The sequence below is a fragment of the Melozone crissalis genome, unplaced genomic scaffold (assembly GCF_028551555.1).
Source record: "Melozone crissalis strain CALT ecotype California unplaced genomic scaffold, PUWL_Pcris_2 ptg000062l_1, whole genome shotgun sequence".
Taxonomy (NCBI): Eukaryota; Metazoa; Chordata; class Aves; order Passeriformes; family Passerellidae; genus Melozone; species Melozone crissalis.
Genome location: NW_026535840.1, coordinates 2,178,555 through 2,195,624, shown reverse-complemented (window position 1 = coordinate 2,195,624; position 17,070 = coordinate 2,178,555). Strand labels below are relative to the sequence as shown.

General features: G+C 41.5%; 1 protein-coding gene across 4 annotated transcripts in view; it reads right to left on the bottom strand.

Moving 5' to 3' along the window:
- Positions 1 to 16,003, bottom strand: part of CTNNA3 (catenin alpha 3) — a 411,267-nt gene extending 395,264 nt beyond the window's left edge. For 3 of the 4 annotated variants that reach the window (XM_054288359.1, XM_054288361.1, XM_054288362.1), the window contains exons 1-2: positions 12,359 to 12,460; positions 7,404 to 7,596 (exon numbers count right to left, since the gene is read on the bottom strand). In XM_054288359.1, coding sequence (XP_054144334.1) covers positions 7,404 to 7,596; positions 12,359 to 12,460 — 295 coding nt within the window. Of the gene's footprint in view, positions 1 to 7,403; positions 7,597 to 12,358; positions 12,466 to 15,984 lie in introns of those variants that run through there. The other variant, XM_054288363.1, reaches the window with a different exon arrangement.
- Between the last annotated feature and the right edge of the window lie 1,067 nt (positions 16,004 to 17,070).

Below are 17,070 nucleotides of genomic sequence, written 5' to 3'. Positions count from 1 at the left end.
ATGTTCCACATCCTCCGTTCTCTTTCCCTTTTCTACAGCACCATTTTATTCTGAAATAACTCCCTTGGCCTTCACACAATTACTCCTAACTGTACACAACAAAGCCAGCAGCTTTGTTAAACTTTCCTAGTCACTACTTGTTACGTTACTGTGTACTTTGGTGTCCTTGCTATTAAATAATTCTGGTCACAGAAAGGAATCAAATATTGCTCTTCTCATTACAAATATAAGTTAATGGAATGAAAACCTCATACACTCAAACATCTGACTGACATAAAGGGAAATCTGTGCCATGGAGCTAGTGACTGCCAGTCACAATATACTGCTCTCCAATGAGAAGTTTGGTAAATGAAATTCAACAACACAGACCACAGTGACAAACACCATAAATTCCTGCAGGGAGGTGAAAAGGAGATGGAGCCAGACTGCTCACAGTGGTGCTCAGCAGCAGGGGGGGAAGCAATGGGCACAAACTGACACACAGGAGATTCCATGTTGGCATCAGAAAATATTTTTTCACTGCGAGAGTGACTCAGCAGTGCACAGGCCAAGCAGGAAGGCTGTGGGGTCCCCATCCTGGGAGATGTTAAACACCTGACTGGACATGGTCCTGGGCAGACTGCTGGCCCTGCCTGCCCTGGGGCACTGGACCAGACCACCCTCAGAGGTCCCTTCCACCCCTCAACATTCTCAATTCTGTGAGCAAACACAAATCAGAAGGCTCTGAATACAAGCCCTTAGAAATGAGCATGACATGAGCTGGGATGGCCAGATGAACACATAAAATCACAACCCTAAAATAGAGCCATGAGATGCAGGCTAGACAGATAGGAGCTGCAAGTACAAACAGCAGAAAATGACAGCTCCAAAAACAACACAATGTTGAAACTTTCTTAAATTGCAGTGGACAGCATGACAATCTGATGCAATTTAATCTATTTTTATTTTAATTCCCATCAACTGGATATTCTTCCATAATTATATTTGTCACAAACAATGAAACGCAAAAAATGTCTTTTTAGTGGCACAAATAGGAATTCAGACAGACAGCAGCATTCAAAGTATTTCAATTCTTTTAGACAACCAAACAAAAAGCAATTCAAAGAAGCAAAGCCAGGATCTATCATAACTGCACAATTACTGTCAGGCAGATATTTCCAAGACTCTGTTCAACACACCCAGATAAGATGACTCCCAAAGTAAATGTTGCTCTACCATCAGCTGATCAGCTACTGACAGCTACTGCTGTGGCAAATACTGTTACTTACATGCGCCTACAAAAATCTGGCACAGGGAAATGTAAAAAACACTGTTCAGCCACAGGTAGTTTTTTTAAATAGTTAGAGAATTTATCCAGCACCAAAAATACCCAAAACCTTACGTGAAAATTCCTTTAAAAACAAGTGAACTGTGAGCCTGTTGGCAATCAGCTGACAGCTCATGCAGGCTGTGTCTGCACAGACACTGCAACAGTGCCACCAAGTGCAGGCAGTGAGCACCCTCAGAGACACTGCTCAGCATCACTGACAACAGCCAAGGGCTCCTCACTGGCTCAGGCAAGATCAACAAAGTTATGCTTTCTTCTTTTATTTATTTGAATGGATTTTTGTTCTCCTATTGAAATCCCATCCAAGTATCACATTTTCCTCTCTTCTATTTGTATTTACAACTGGCTTTCTCATCTCATTTGTTAATTTAACTGCAGCAGTGTGAAATGCACATGGAATGCAGTGAATTGTATGCCATTCTTGGGCCCTCCCACAAGGAGTTGCTGTTGCCAAGACAGTCCTGTCACCCACTCCTGAACTGCCCCGTTAGAGGCTGGTGGCTTCACAGCTCCAGAGAAACACAGTGACAACAGGAGCCCATTTACTAATGGGGGAACAGACAGACCAAAGTTAGTAGAAATAATTTCCAACATTTCAGTCTCAAACTTGAGAGAACAGAACTTCAAACAAACAAGAAAACACCCACAATGGTTTACAATCCAGAATCCTAGAGTGCTTTAGGTTGGAAGGGAACTAAAAGATTATCTGGTTCCAATCCCCCTGCCATGGGCAGGGACACCTCCCACCAGCCCAGGCTGCTGCAAGCCCCATCCAAGCTGGCCTTGGACGCTTGCAGGGATGGGGCAGCCACAGCTCCTCTGGGCACCCTGTGCCAGGGCCTCACCATTTTCATGGTGAAGAATTTCTTCCTAGCATCTAATCGAAAACACCCTCAGTCAATTTAAAGCCTTTCCCACTGTGGAAAGTCCCTCTCCAGACCTCTTGTAGGCTCCCCCTGGGTTCTGGGAGGCTCCAGTAATGTCTCTCCAGAGCTTCTCCTCAGCCTGAACAAGCTCAGCTCTCTCAGCCTGCCCTAACAGGAGAGGTGCTCAATTCTGCTGAGCATCTCTGCAGCCTCCTCTGGACTGGCTGCCACAGCTCCATGTCCTTCTCATGCTGAGGGCCCCAGAGCTGAACACAGTGTGCCACAGGGGGTCTCACCAGTAACAGAACACTTATGGCTCTTGCTGCCACTAGTATGTGCAGCCTCAAATCCTGCAGCCATGAACTAACACATTGAGCAGAGTGAGTACCAGAGAAGCTTCGGAGTCAAGGTCACAGCACAGCACAGAACAACCTACCCTTTCTAAAAACAAGATGAAACAATCCAAGTCACCAGCACAATCACCTGTTCTGTTCCTACAAATACCATCCCCATCTGCTACAGCAAATGAAAGGATTCTGCTCCAGGCAGGCAGCTGCAGTGACACTATCAGTGTCAGGGCACAGCAGATCGATACCTCCTGCATGTGCCCAATATTCAACACTGTGGTAACTCAGATTCTCACAAGAGCTTTCTGGAGCTGTTCCAGGACATTTCTCTCCTGCCACACAGTCTCTTATCCCACTCAGATACCACTGGATTCTGTTGCATAGCAACTGTTTCACCACTGCATATCAGGAAGTTCCACTTCCACATCTCATCCATTTCTTGCTATCATGTAATCAGAGCCACCACACATGCCCACCATGCCTCACACCCACCTCCTCATTCTCCCTGTCCCACTCAAGGGCACCTGATCCTGTGATGCTGATGTCCAAAGCTGCTCGGCAGGGGATCTGGTCTGGGTCTGATGAAAGGAGTGTACAGCACAGACCATTTCAAGCCATTTAAGTTCTGCCTCCCAGAACAGAAGTCCCTTAGATGCAGAATACAGGCACAAACCTCTTCATGTAGAATGAGAAAGTTAAGTTTACTTTTAAGATGAGAGGAGGGACAAACAAGAACACAGTGTAATACAGAAGATCCCTATACCCTTCCTTTAGTAAATGCCCTTCTAAGTAAGCATCCATTTCTTGCCAGGAAATGGGAGTGTCTTCCATGCCATCAAACTCTTGCCTCCCCTGTTTAGTATCAAAAGACATTAAATATGGCCATTCAAAACATCAAAGTATTTGTCAGAATTTCCTTTTAAAGAGTAACTTAAGGATCAAAATGTAACTCCAGCAAGTAACTTGCTTTCAATTCACTGCTCTGTGTGATGACAGGTTTATCTGGGAACACACTTGAGCATGATAACAGCTAAACACAAGGAACACTGCCACTGCAATAGATAGAAACAAGGCAGACAACAACTGTTGTGTTTCTGACTATATATAGTCAGTCAGCAATGGCAGTAAATACCAAACATTTCAGTTATGCCCATGCAACTGTTTGAGAACTGCAAGCCATCACACCTTCACATAAATGCAAAAACTCATCCTCCTAAGGATAACCTCAGACTTCATTCAGACTTCTGCAGCAGCATTTCACCACATGAACAGCATCACTGCTTGCCTTCAAACCGGTTAAATCTCAGAACCAGGACATGAATTTGAGACTGATATTTAGTGCCAGGAGCACTCAAGGTTGAACAATGCTCCTTATACTCTTTGCACAGGGCTCAGGGATTGCACAGAACATTGAATTAGAAGACAATCTTTTGAAATGCTGCACATACATGAAATCCCTCAGTGAGAGTTTTTCAATACACTTACTTGGGGGTTTATTACACTATTTTAGAATAAAACTCTGGACATATGTAGCCTATAACAAACCTTCACTAAATCAGATCAACAAAAATCATGGCAGTTCTTCAGTTACCAGGCCAGTGGAGTTCTGGATGATGCATACAGCCCACCCATAAACCTTCCTGCTGACCCATTCAGCAGAGTTCCAGAAGATGTTATCAAGATGTGGGCAGGCCTTAAAAAGTACTTTCTTTTTAAGAAAAGAAAAATGCAGAGAACATCTATTTAAATTAAGCTCCAAGCCTATAAATCTTTGATAAAACTTTGCAGATGTCAAAGGAAGCAGACACTGTATTTATCCAGGTAACATTATAGTAACACCTCCTTTCAGAGGTCACTTACAGAATCCAACTGAATTTGAGACTCCAAAATCTCATCTACTGACAGTGCCAAGAGCAAGCTGCAGTCAGTGAAGCATATCCGTGCCACCATGATTTCTGAAGGCCATGAATTACACACAGATGAATTAGATACACCAAACATTACCCCCACTCTTCATTTTTATCCCACTCATTTGCTCCTTTATTCTCCAAAGCATCATTGTAAATAGGAATATCAGAAGCAGACTGAAAAAAGTCAAGCGCTCCTTTAAAAGGAGCCCCAGATTAATGGGCTCCAAAAGTAATGAAGGATTGTTCACACTGGCAATTGACACTCAAAAGGAATAAGTGTTTAATGCTCATGATGCATCCCCAACTGAACAAGTTCAGCAGATGACACAAGGTAAAGCACAAGAGGAGGTGAAACAGAATTTATCCTTTCCAGATCTCAGTGTGCAAATCTGAGTTTGGTTGATGTGAGTGAAATTATCTAAAGCATTTCTTCAAAATTCCATTATCCAGGAAATACAAGCTGTAGCCACGTGCAAAACTTCGTAATTAGTTGAAGACTGCATTAATAAAAGTCCCTGCCAGTCAGCACAGTCACACAGGTAAATATGTGTGCTGTGCCATGCATGGCAGGCACCCCATGCAGCCATGGCTGATGATGACCCACATCCCCTCAGAGAGCCTGAGGTCAATAACAGCAGACATTGAACAGCAGCACAATGTGGCCTGAGGAACAGGCACTCCAGTTACACATGATGTGGCATACCACAAATTAAAAATAGCACACAGCTTCAAAGGTTAAAAATACCTGCAAAATTGAAAAACTGCTACCTTTTTCACAATTGTTTCAACAATTTCTTAAAACTAACCTCAGCAGTTTGGCAAATCCTTGAAGGGATATCGGCTGCAACCACTCACTTCATCATTCCATAATGATAGGTGATAACATGGACTTAACTTTCTTTTAAAATGTATGAGGTATATATAACCTACTTTATGTATTATTTATTTTTGTAGTTACCTCTGGTCTTGTCTGAGAATCAATAAGTAATAAAAAAAATATTTCACATTTTCAGTTTCTCTATGTATAAAAATCAATAGCAAACTATATATTTCATTCTTACCTTGTGTTATCAGCCTGTAATGGATGGGCTAACATTTTAAGAGTACTCCAAAATGAATGATTCTGCAAGAGCCTCAGCTGCTCAGTGTGACAGATAACAGTGATACTTGCTGGTCATAAGGCTTTTAATCACAAAGGACCTCAAGGTATCTCAGACACCATCTGCATAGATCAAGCTCTAAACCACAGCCATCTCCACATTCAGAGGAAGCCAAAAGCAACTCATCACTGCCCTGAACAGCAGCAGAGACTCAGAAACCAGCCCAGCTGCATGTGCAAGGTGAACAAATAAAATAAATTTAAATTTAAAGAAAAACCTGACTAAGTTCCATCTTTAGTTAGGGCAGGATGATATAATTAAAACATAAATGAACTTTACCTTGTGATCTCTGCAGGAACACATTAAGGATGTTGGTCATGCGACTCATGGCCTTCGTGCTCACCCAAATATTCCCAGTTTCCATGGGGAAAAGTAAAACTCAAGAAAACAACAAAGAACCTGCAGGAAAATGGCTACAACATTCTCTGCAGATCACAAAAACTAGCCTAGTTCTGGGGATCAGGTTCAAAACTGAGAGATTAAGTCAGGAGGACACAGAATATGCCAAAACTCACCTGAGAGGAGCTGCTCTGTCAGCAGGGGATGACTCTCATGGTAGGATAGAGGATCCATCCTCCTCCTACTCCCAAAACACACCTTCACACTGGACTATTGTACCTCCCCAATGAAATCCTTAATAATGCACTAAAGAGGAAAGATTTAAGAGGCCTTAATCTGAGATTCAGGTAAACAGTACCTTTCAAGAAGTTAAAATATACATTAACTTTTTGTCGCCAACATTTTTTCATAAAAATCCTCTCTTTAGGATTTTTTCTCTTCTGGGAAGCTCAGGCCCCAGAAAGAGAATGTCAGCAATGGTTCTCTGCTGCTGTGGAATGCAACAGGTGCAGCTGTGATTGGTCTTCTTTGAGTGTTTGGATTTGCTGACCACTCACAGGAGAGCTTTCTTGCTTTCTGCCTGGACACAGAACTTTGTGGATTCCTAATCCTATTCTATTCTTAGCTTAGCAGCTTCTGAACTTTCCTCTCTATTCCTATTAGTATAGTCATAATGTAACTTATATAATAAATTAATAAATCCAGCCTTCTGATCATGAAGCAAGATTCTCGTCTATCTCTCTCACCCTGAGAAACCCTTGTAAAGCCATGCAACAACTTTTAGTCATGCTTAACAGCCACTAAAATGATCAAGAGGCATCCTCTCCTCATGAAAAGAAAAAACACATTCCAAACAACAAAACTTCCACTGATACATGTACTTTTTCCCAATGGGGCCCAGCTTGCACACTTTACCTCCTAACAGGTTGTTACAGGGCTTTGCAAGGGTCCTTCAGGGTGAAGGGAGAGGCGAGAATCTTGACTCCATGATCAGAAGGCTGGATTTATTATTTTATGATATATATGTTACATTATGACTGCTAATAGGAATAGAGAGAAAAGTTCAGAAGCTGCTAAGCTAAGAATAGAATAGGAATGAACAGCAACAGAGCTCTCTCTGATCTGTCCCAGAGAAAGCTTGGTCTTTGATTGGCCCTTAATTGTAAACATGGAACATGGGCCAATCCCAGATGCACCTGTTGCATTCCACAGCAGCAGATAACCAGTGTTTACATTTTTCTTCTGGGGCCTCAGCTTCCCAGAAGGAAAAATCCTAAAGAAAGGATTTTCCACAAAAGATGTCTGTGACAATAGGTGGTATCCCAGAATATGTAATTAGAGAACTGCAAGTTGAGACATTTGCACATCCCAACACATTTCCCACAGATATCCTGGTTACACCAGCATGGTGACACCAGCTCCTTGTGTGCCTGGATTGCTGGCCAGGTACTCACTCTCTCTCCGCACATCGGCGAGCGCCGCGTGCAGCTCCTCCTTGAACACAGCCGCTTCCTTGGCAATCTTCTCTCCCTTGTCCAGCAGGTTCCAAGTGGCCTCCTCCACTGAGGCAAGCAGGACACGAGCTCTTTTGGAACGGCCCTTCTTCTTACCAGAAGGATTCTGTGGACAGTTCACTAATGTTGTAACCTACATTTAAAAGAGACAATAATGGTTTAAGTTCTACAAGTGAATTTGTATTGTTATTAAAATAAAAAAATATATAATTATGAATAAGCAAAGAGATTCCCTCTGCTTTGGAGACAGACAGGCAAGCTCAGCATAAATACCAAGAATGGGCAAAAGTACTGAATTCAATCTAATGCAATTTTACTCAGTATGCATCATCTTTGTGTTCCCCCTTCTGTAGGATCAAAGCAAAGCTAACAGAAATGTCACTATTATGTTCTGTGAATCCTGATGCCAACTCCTGCCACTGCTTGTTTTAAAACCTGCTCATAATAAAACAAAGAAATACCAGTGCTATCTGAGGAGGCTTCAGCAAGGCAGGAATCATGGAACCATTAAGGCAGGAAAAGAGCTCCAAAGGCACCAAGTCCAGCTGTCAAGCTAACATTGCCAAGTGCACCCCTAAACCAGGTCCCAAAAACACTACACCCACGTGCTTTCTGCATGCTTCCAGGGAGGCTGAGTCCACCGTGTCCCTCAGCAGCCTGTTCCTGTTCCACCGCTGGACACGCCTTTCAGGGAAAGAATGTTTTGTTAACATCCAATCTAAACTGTCCTTGGTGCAACCTGCAGCCATTTCCTCTTCTCCCAGCACTCATTACCTGGGAGAAGGGACCACCCAGCCACAGCCAGAAGGGTCCCTGAGCCTCCTCTCCTCCAGGCTGAGCCCTCTCAGCTGCTGCTCCTTTCCCCAGCTCCTGGCCCTCCCCTGGACAGGCTCCAGCACCTCCATGTCCTTCCTGTCATGAGGGGCCCAAGACTGAGCACAGGGCTCAAGGTGTGGCCTCACCATTGCACAGTCACTGCCCTGGTCCTGCTGGCCACACCATTTCTGACCCAAGCCAGGCTCCCACTGGCCTCCTTGGCCAGCTGCTATCAGCCAGCACCCACAGGTTCTCCCTCCCCAGCAGTGCTGGGTGTTCCCATACCTCCAGTGTAAGGCTTGCAAGGTGTCCCAGAACAAACACCCAGAATGAGTACAAACACCTTTCACAAGGCTTTCTCTTCTCACCTGTGGCCAGAGCTCAATACCTCCACACTCTTCAGCGTGCTCCCAACATTAATATTACACATCAATTTGCCCAGAATTTATATTTACTGCAGCTTAGACCAAATTTTATTTTTACCAATGCACTTCAACACCCATAAAGAACTTGTTTTTATAGACCATCCCACTCCACATTCCTATTATCTGAATACAGCCTCCACACTCCAAGAGAATGTTTCTGAAAGACTATTCTCTAAGGCATTGCTTGAGCTGCCACACTAAGGAAAGACTCCAAAAACATTTTTCTTAAGTGCTGCACAGATATTTCAAAGCACACCTTATTTTCATAAAGCTCACTGATCCTTTTTAATGCTCCTGTTCCCTGAACACAGATAGTGTTCACATGCCTTAGCTCACCTTCAGATCCCATCCATGAATTCATGCACTTGAGTGCTTCTCATGAATCACTGCTTGTAAACACAACTGACAAACATCCTGTGGGTAACATTTCTATAAACACATCTACAAACACAAAAGCCCTGACCCCTGCACCATTCATGCAATTTAGGAGGGGAGAAGGACCATCCACTTGACATCAAGTGCTTTGGCATGCCACAAGGGAGAGAGCAACATAAATAACTCTGCCTCAGATTGTTAAAGAAGGCTTGGGTATTTTCCTGACTCTGGCTCAAAGGAAGAAAATGGAATTATTTATTGCACATAAATCAGCCAGCTGGTAGAGAATGCACTGGGAATAAAAATCTTTATCTTTTATTTTTACAAACACTTCAATGTCAGTTTTAGAACATTTAAGACAGTTTCAATGTCCATATTTTGAAGAATGAGTTACAGATTACAGGCTAATACTTCCAATAAGAAAGGCATAAAAAACCATCAAAAATTAGAAGTGGCCACAAAAAATCTATCAAATAGAAGGGTTTTTTTAAATTTTAAGTATTTAATCACTATTTCAGTAGAAAATAATGTACTCTACTTTGCAGAGTTTTACTGCAGTTTTTTTAATGTTAAATATCATTCTACATACTGTTCGTTAATATGTGGAGGAGGAAAGGAAATAAAACAAATGAAAAAGTATAAAAAAAATAATTATTCCTGCAGGTGAAAACTCTTGACTGTAAGACTCGGCATCTTCAGCATCACTCTCAGGAAATACAGGAGGTGGCAACTGATCTCAAATACAAGTCAAAACTTGTTAGATAGCTCTTTGCTCATGGAGATTAGGGAAAACAGAAAAACTACTCTGAATTCTCTAACACAGAACCCCAAGGAGGAATGTAAAAACTTTATACAATCCTACCCAGAAAGAACTGAAGCACAGACTAACACAGTGTGCCATTGTTACCCTGCACAGCACATCCCCAGCCCTGGGAGGAACAACACAGCTGTGCTAAAGGCACAAGGAGTCTCTAAGCCATTTTCTGGGCCATGTGCCTCCACATTGACAGGGCTGCATCGTGCCACTGCTGCCTGGTATTGCCATTGGTTATTAGGCTGAAGGGTGGGTATTTGGTTATGCCAAATACTAAGTTTCTAGGAAACTGCAGCAGTTCTTCCAATGCAATACTCAGTTACTGGCAGCACTTTGAGACAATCTCTCAATACTGCAGTAGTTCAGGAAGCAATGTCTTGATACCTTGAGTATCACAGTATTTGATTCACCTTTATTTTAATATAAAAAGTCTTTTTAAGCATCAATCATAAAACATTCTTTTTTGTTAACAATGTAGCTCAGTGTAACTCCATGTCAATCCCCAGACATTTAGGAAAACCAAGACATAACTCTGATCTAATGACAGCAGCAGAACCCCTGTCCACTGTTTCAAATCCAGTGAATTTGTATTATACACAAATAAACACTGGCTGATCCCACCCAGTGAGCAGAAGGTAAACTCAGCATATAGAACTAAACCAACAGTGTGTGCTTTCCCTGTGAGCCAACATCTGTGGTGTGGATGACAGATACAAGCCTTCCAACTTGCCTGGTTTTCATCAGTGATCCAAGGGACTCCAAAATGCAGGGATTTTCTACACACTGTGTCAGCTGAACCAAGCTAACTTTCACAAGTACCTTCTTTGGTGTGCCAGATGCACTGATTGAGAACTAGACTGAGAAGCCTTCCTTCCACAACTAACATCCTCCAAACAGCTGGAATACAACAAAGGCCACAGACAGGGGGAAACACCCAGGGCAATTTAGGGACAGTGTTTTATTCCAAGGAGAGAGAAGCTGCCAACTCAGAGAGGGTTTTACACAGAACAGCTGCTGTACTATTTTCAGAGTTTCACAGCAATCAGCACTGCCAATTCACATGGCAGGGAAGAGAGAGGGTCAATTCAGCAAGGGATCTGCAGCTATTTCCACCAGGACTTCCTAGGTGCCTGCCAGGCTGGCTCTGCCTCACTATTTTCCTGTATTGATGCTGTTCATCTAAGGACTGCCCTAACACTGAGCATACCTGGCTAGGACAGACTTCAGAGAACCTCAAGCACTTCCATTGTTTCTTTCCTGCCACAGCAGTACAAGACCATTAAATAAATAAATTACAACAGAATTCTCAAAATAAAGTTAAATTGCATTCCAAGCAGTAGTTGCTAAAGTGAATCTGGCAAGAGCATCATTTTATCTGTGACTGGTCTCTTTCTAATCACAGACTAATTTTCATTTATTATCTTTCCAGCCTTTCAATCACCTTTCATTAAGTATGAACTTTAATCCCTGTTCTTATACTTTTAACATTTTCTTTTGAAGGGTCCACTCACAACATAAGTTTTCTTTCCACAGGTATGAAACAAGCAAAGCATTAGGCTGAAGAGAGGGAAAAGACAGTCAAAATACTCTCTTAGAGCCAAAGCATTTCCAAGTGAACAGGCTCAAGCTTTTCAATGGTTGAGAAGAGCTGGGAGGGAAAAAACCACAAAGCTTAGATGGTTTCTTTGTTTTTTCAGGTTTCTTTGATCCTGCCAAACTCAAACCAAAATTTACTTTTCTTTACCCCTCTAAGAACACCCACAGTGCTGCAGCTGCCTCAGCACAGTCTGACCTACAGGTCTATAGGAGGTTTTTAAATTCAGTCTATCAAGACATCTATTCTTACTGCTTTGAAATTAATTTTGTAACCATCCACATATCCTCAACAACTTCCACAAATCACTGACCTGTTAACTGAGGGTTTTCACACTATCAATCACATCCAGGCAAAAATAAATAAATAAAGGCAGACAAAATGAGAGACAGGCAGCTCAGTTAATAGTAGCTGGAAATAAAGTCATGATAGAAAAGAAAAGGTCACTTTCTGAGGAAAGTAACCTTCCAGACAGGAAAAATGAGCAAGGGAAGAAAAGACCAAAAAGAAATTTGGGAGAGGCAAAGCTTCAAAGGGGAAAATACAACTTTATTTTTAAAGAATTACTTACTTCACACATTGGAATTCCATTTGCAGTGTATTCTACATTTAAGCATCTCCAGGGTAACACTGTGCAAGAGACCAGCTAGAACATGCAGCATCTCCTAGGACAGACTGGAGGGCAAAGTTGGAAGTGACCAAATGAATGCCCAAACCTGGAAGGCGGAGCCCTGGGGAGCTCCTGAGCCAAGTGCAAGTGCAGAAGAGCTGTGGGTGTGGCTTTCAGGATAATGTCTTCAGTCAAAAGTTCTTCAGCCTTTATTCCCCTCCCTCTATGGTTATCCAGATTATTTCTGCAACTCTAAAATACCTGAATTATCAGTGGTTCCAGTAATTTCTCCACTGTGAATGTCTGGATCTGCAGATTCCGAGGATCAATTTTCAGTTTAATGTTGGGCACTTTTGTTGACATTTCACCTGGGTACAAAACAAGAGAAGTGCAATAAGCCAATATTAACCATGAATACAAGCCTCACTGCCTTCTGTCAGAGCCCAGAGACCAACTATGTGAGTATAAACTTGCTTCATAACAGAGTCTGATCTCAAGAAATACAATTAACTTTCCCAATTCCCCATTTCTAAACCGTTAAAAAAATACACTGATACTTACCTAATCTGTAAAAATCATAGACTTAAAGTACATATAACTCCTTATGTTCACTCACAGATTAACTGACCACATGTTAAAAAAAATACAAAGATAATTCAATTAGAATACCATTAAATAAAATCTTCTACTAGTCCAGAAAGCATCTTTAAAGCAAAAACACTAAATTCCATTACTGAATTTATCACAAAACAAAAACATTAATGCCATGTGCACAATATGTTATCTTATTCCACGTGCCAAATTACAGGGGTTATATAATAAGCACCTTAAGAAGAAAAAGCATATACAGCAGTCTTGAAAATTTCTGGAAATTAACAGCAGAGAAAGGGAAACATTTTGTTATTTAATACCCTGCAAGAACAAATATTTTCTAAGTGTCAAGACAGATTAAGTTGAGAAAGCCTATTACTGAAGTCAATAAGATGGAAGTAAAGCCAAGTAAGGTCTTTAAAGTGAATAAATCATTCATTAGGAACTTGATGCAGAATCTACTGATGTGAATTAATAGTTTCCACCAGGTTCACTGGGCCATGGCTCAGGCCATTAGCCTGAAATGTGTGTGTGTCAACAAAGAATTACAACTGCTTTAGTTGGATTGCAACCCATTATTGTCCCAAAATAAAAGACACTTTAGATTTTGCAGTAACTCAACTTCTTACAAAACACAGCTTGGCAAAGCCTTTTTAGCCAATAAAGACTTCAAATACACAAAAAATGGATATCTGTCCTTTTTAAGCAAGACTTACTCCAACCACTGCTGCTGTATAATGAAGTAATGAGGTACTGCAAGTGTGCAGGCTGAAGAGATATATTGCCACCTTCCAGTGAACCTAGCACTGATTTAATAAAACACAGTATGGGTTATAAAATAAATAAAACACGTTCTGGGTTCCTGCAGCAAGGGGTGTAGAAATGGATCTGGAGAGTTATCCACATTTCAGCTACAAGCAAAGATAATATGAGCAATAATTAAAGAATTATGGTATAAAGCAAATTAGCGTTTTGCCATTCTCATTAAAGGTTACAGAAGTGGCAACTTTTTCTTTAATTACTTTAAATACTTAAAAACTATACTTGTGGCAGGGCTAAGCTCCCACAAACTCAGCTGCACCCAGGCAGGCAATAGCATATGGAATGAACTGATTTTTCAGTTTTAATTCTGAGCCAAAAAACAAAGAAACCTGAGATAAGACTGACCAGAAAAAAACACTTATCCTTCCACAGATATGAATGGAACGAGAACTCTAGAAAGCAAATTAACTGCCCATATTTTACACATTTAACATTTAGATACTTTCACAAAGAAGCTCCTGAGCTGGTTTCCCTGTGTCCACCCCGTACCCAAAAACCTTTTAATTCAACAAGATCCTGTCCTCCAGCTTCACTGGGATTGCATCACACCACACCATTCCACACTCTGGGTAAGGTACATCCTTTTCTGCCACCTGTAATCCACTGGTTTTCTAAATCTTTGGCCAATATTTCAATGAATCTGCTTTTTATTCACATTAGGCAAAATAATAAATCTTTATGGTGTTGGTTACCAACCCTCATCTTCGATATTTTCACAAGTCTCCCAAAATATGGGCACAGACTGAAATCCATCACAAGAGCAGCAAACAGATGGCAGGGATCCACAGTGCTGAAATCCATCACAAGAGCTGCAAACAGATGGCAGGGATCCACAGTGCTGTGCATTTTTTTCTGCTCAGACACACATCAGGGACAAGGGGACAGGTAAAGGATGGGAGCTGCCCTAAAGAAGCCACGAGCTGACTCAGGTTATTTTTCTGCAGATACACTCACACTTTAAACCCTGCAGTGGCTTCCCCACAATTCCTTCATTTTTTATCAAGGGTGTCAGCACCTGCTTTACTCAAAATGGAGAAATTCAACTTTTCTGCTGCTTGCTCTCCATTCTCACAGCACTATCTCCTCTGCTACATGCTATCTACAATCATCAAGTCTCTTTTCTAAATTTTGGCACATAAATATGTATGGTAATTAAAGTCAATTCCTGTTACTGAAGGACTACAGTGCTCCAGAATCCCACCACAGACACTCCCAAACTTGGAAAGTATTACCAATCCAACCCCATCTTTGCAGGTCAGAAGAAATGTGAATCCATGTGTCATGGCTTTCCCTACTCTGGGCTGTTCTGAGGTTTTTGCTTGTTTGTTTGTTCCTTGCCCTTAGCACACTGTCCAACATCAGCACTTTTATCCTTTGCTTGAGTCCTGAGCTCAAAAGGCAGTTAAGCCAATAACAGCTTTCAGCCTTGAGTTGGGCCCAGAACGAGCCATCAGCTGAAAGTCAATCGCAAAAACTATTGTCTCTGAAAATTTCAATTATATTCTAAGATATAAATAACCCACTTAAGGGCTCACTTGCTGATTCCAGCAGTATTTTTAGGTAAAATTCGAATGCTTCCTGAAACTTCCTTTTGTTTCTAAAAAGACAGAAACAGTTTTGCAAGTCAATGCAGCGAAAACCACAACATCTTAAATTATTTTGATAATCTGACTACATATTTTTAGCTTACCAGGCTCTCCTTGCTGTTATATACCATATAGGCTAATCAATATTTCAATTGGGTTCTTTAATTATTTCTTTTTAACTAAGGATAAGAGGTGATAGAAAGAAAAATAAACAGCCAGTAAAGATCATCCTGGGATTTTCTCTGGCATTTCCACTTACTAAGTGAACCTCTGTCCTTCTACATCATACTCATTAAGATGGCAAAACCTGATGTTTGCCTCAGGAAAAAAGTGCAAATCAACATTCCACCTTTTTTTTTTTTAATGCATTTGTACTGCAGCACAACATCCCCCTGAGTACAGCAGGGGCCCTGCCTGAGATATTTTGGTAGAAGGCTGAATAACCTCACACTCAGTCAGATTAACCTCTCCAGGAGGCAATCTCAGCCCTGCACACCAGCAGCTCTCACAACACTCAGGATGTTAAGCACGTGTTACAAGACACAGCTGTGCCCCAGAACAGCCAGAAAACCAGCACACTCCTACCACATGCTACCAACCTCAGGATCATGGAAATTCTGTCTTTTCATCAGATGTCAGAACTATGGAGTCTGTTGGTGTAGTAAGAAAAAGACCCTGGAAAAAGAGCCAAAGTCTATATCCCTCCAATGCAACGAGAACACAGCACCTGCAGCTTTTTTTAGAATCTGTAAGTACACTGTACACAGACAGAAAGAACCAAGTGTCAGAAAGCAGAGCCAAAGCCATTCTGCATAAATTAGAAGCCCTGTACTTTAGAATCCATTTGCTGCCAGATTGTTAGAAAGCCAACAGTGCATCATCACTCACCTATGCTAGCAAACATATGGTCCAAAAGCAGCACTAAAGCACTGTCTATGTAATTTCCTTGTGCTAGGGACTCCAGTGGCAGTGCCCCGGCTGCCTACGGGCTCCTGAGGCATCTGCAGGCACTGCCTGACAGGCTCCCAGTGTATTTCAGGGTGACTGACAGCACACAGGCTGGCAGGGGGATGGGCATCCTTAAAGCTGAACACTGGAGCACGAGCCTGGCAACAAAGGTCAGGGCTGAAAAGGTTTTCAACAATTAGATGGCACAAGGCATGAAATTACTTACACTTGCAGTGATTGTTCTTGGAATTTCCAGCACAGAACCGTTGTGCCATGCATTCTGACTGACGCGTGCCAGCTTCAGTGTGGAGGCAGTGACTCACTCTCAGCCTCCTGAACTGGACAGCAAAGGGATTCACAAAGCTCTCACCCAGGGACTTGGCACCAAATTTGTTTTCTCTGTTGTTTTTTTTCTATTGTATGGTGCCCTACAATGACACACAATCTATTATCCTAGCAGCTTCAGAAAACGCAAAGGCCTATTGCCTTCTAAAGAATGAAGAAAAGTTAAAGTAGTCAGGATTTGTATATATATATAGATATAGATATACACAAATATATATCTATATATATATTTGTATATATATCTAGATATAGATATATATAGATATATACTTGTAGATATATCTATATCTATATATATAGATATAGATATATAGATATATATACAAATGTATATCTATATATATATAGAGAGGGCACCTGAGGATTCCCAAGATATGAAACATTGCTGAGAATATGTAACAGAATTTTTTTATTATTTGTTCTTAATTTCAGTATTTCCTATACAGCTTTATTAGTTGTTACCAACAGCCCTCTGGGAATAAAACTTGTCAGCCTTTTTGCTGCAGTCAGTACAGCAAGTGCAAATCAGACTCCATGGAAGCCACAAAAAAACAATTACTGCATTTTCCTTTCATTCTCTAGCTGACACACAAAATAAGACGCTCAGGATGCTAAAATCTTCTAGCTCAGGCAAAGAGAAGTCCAGGCTGCTGTACTCTGCAGGCCAGAGCATGCTCTGGA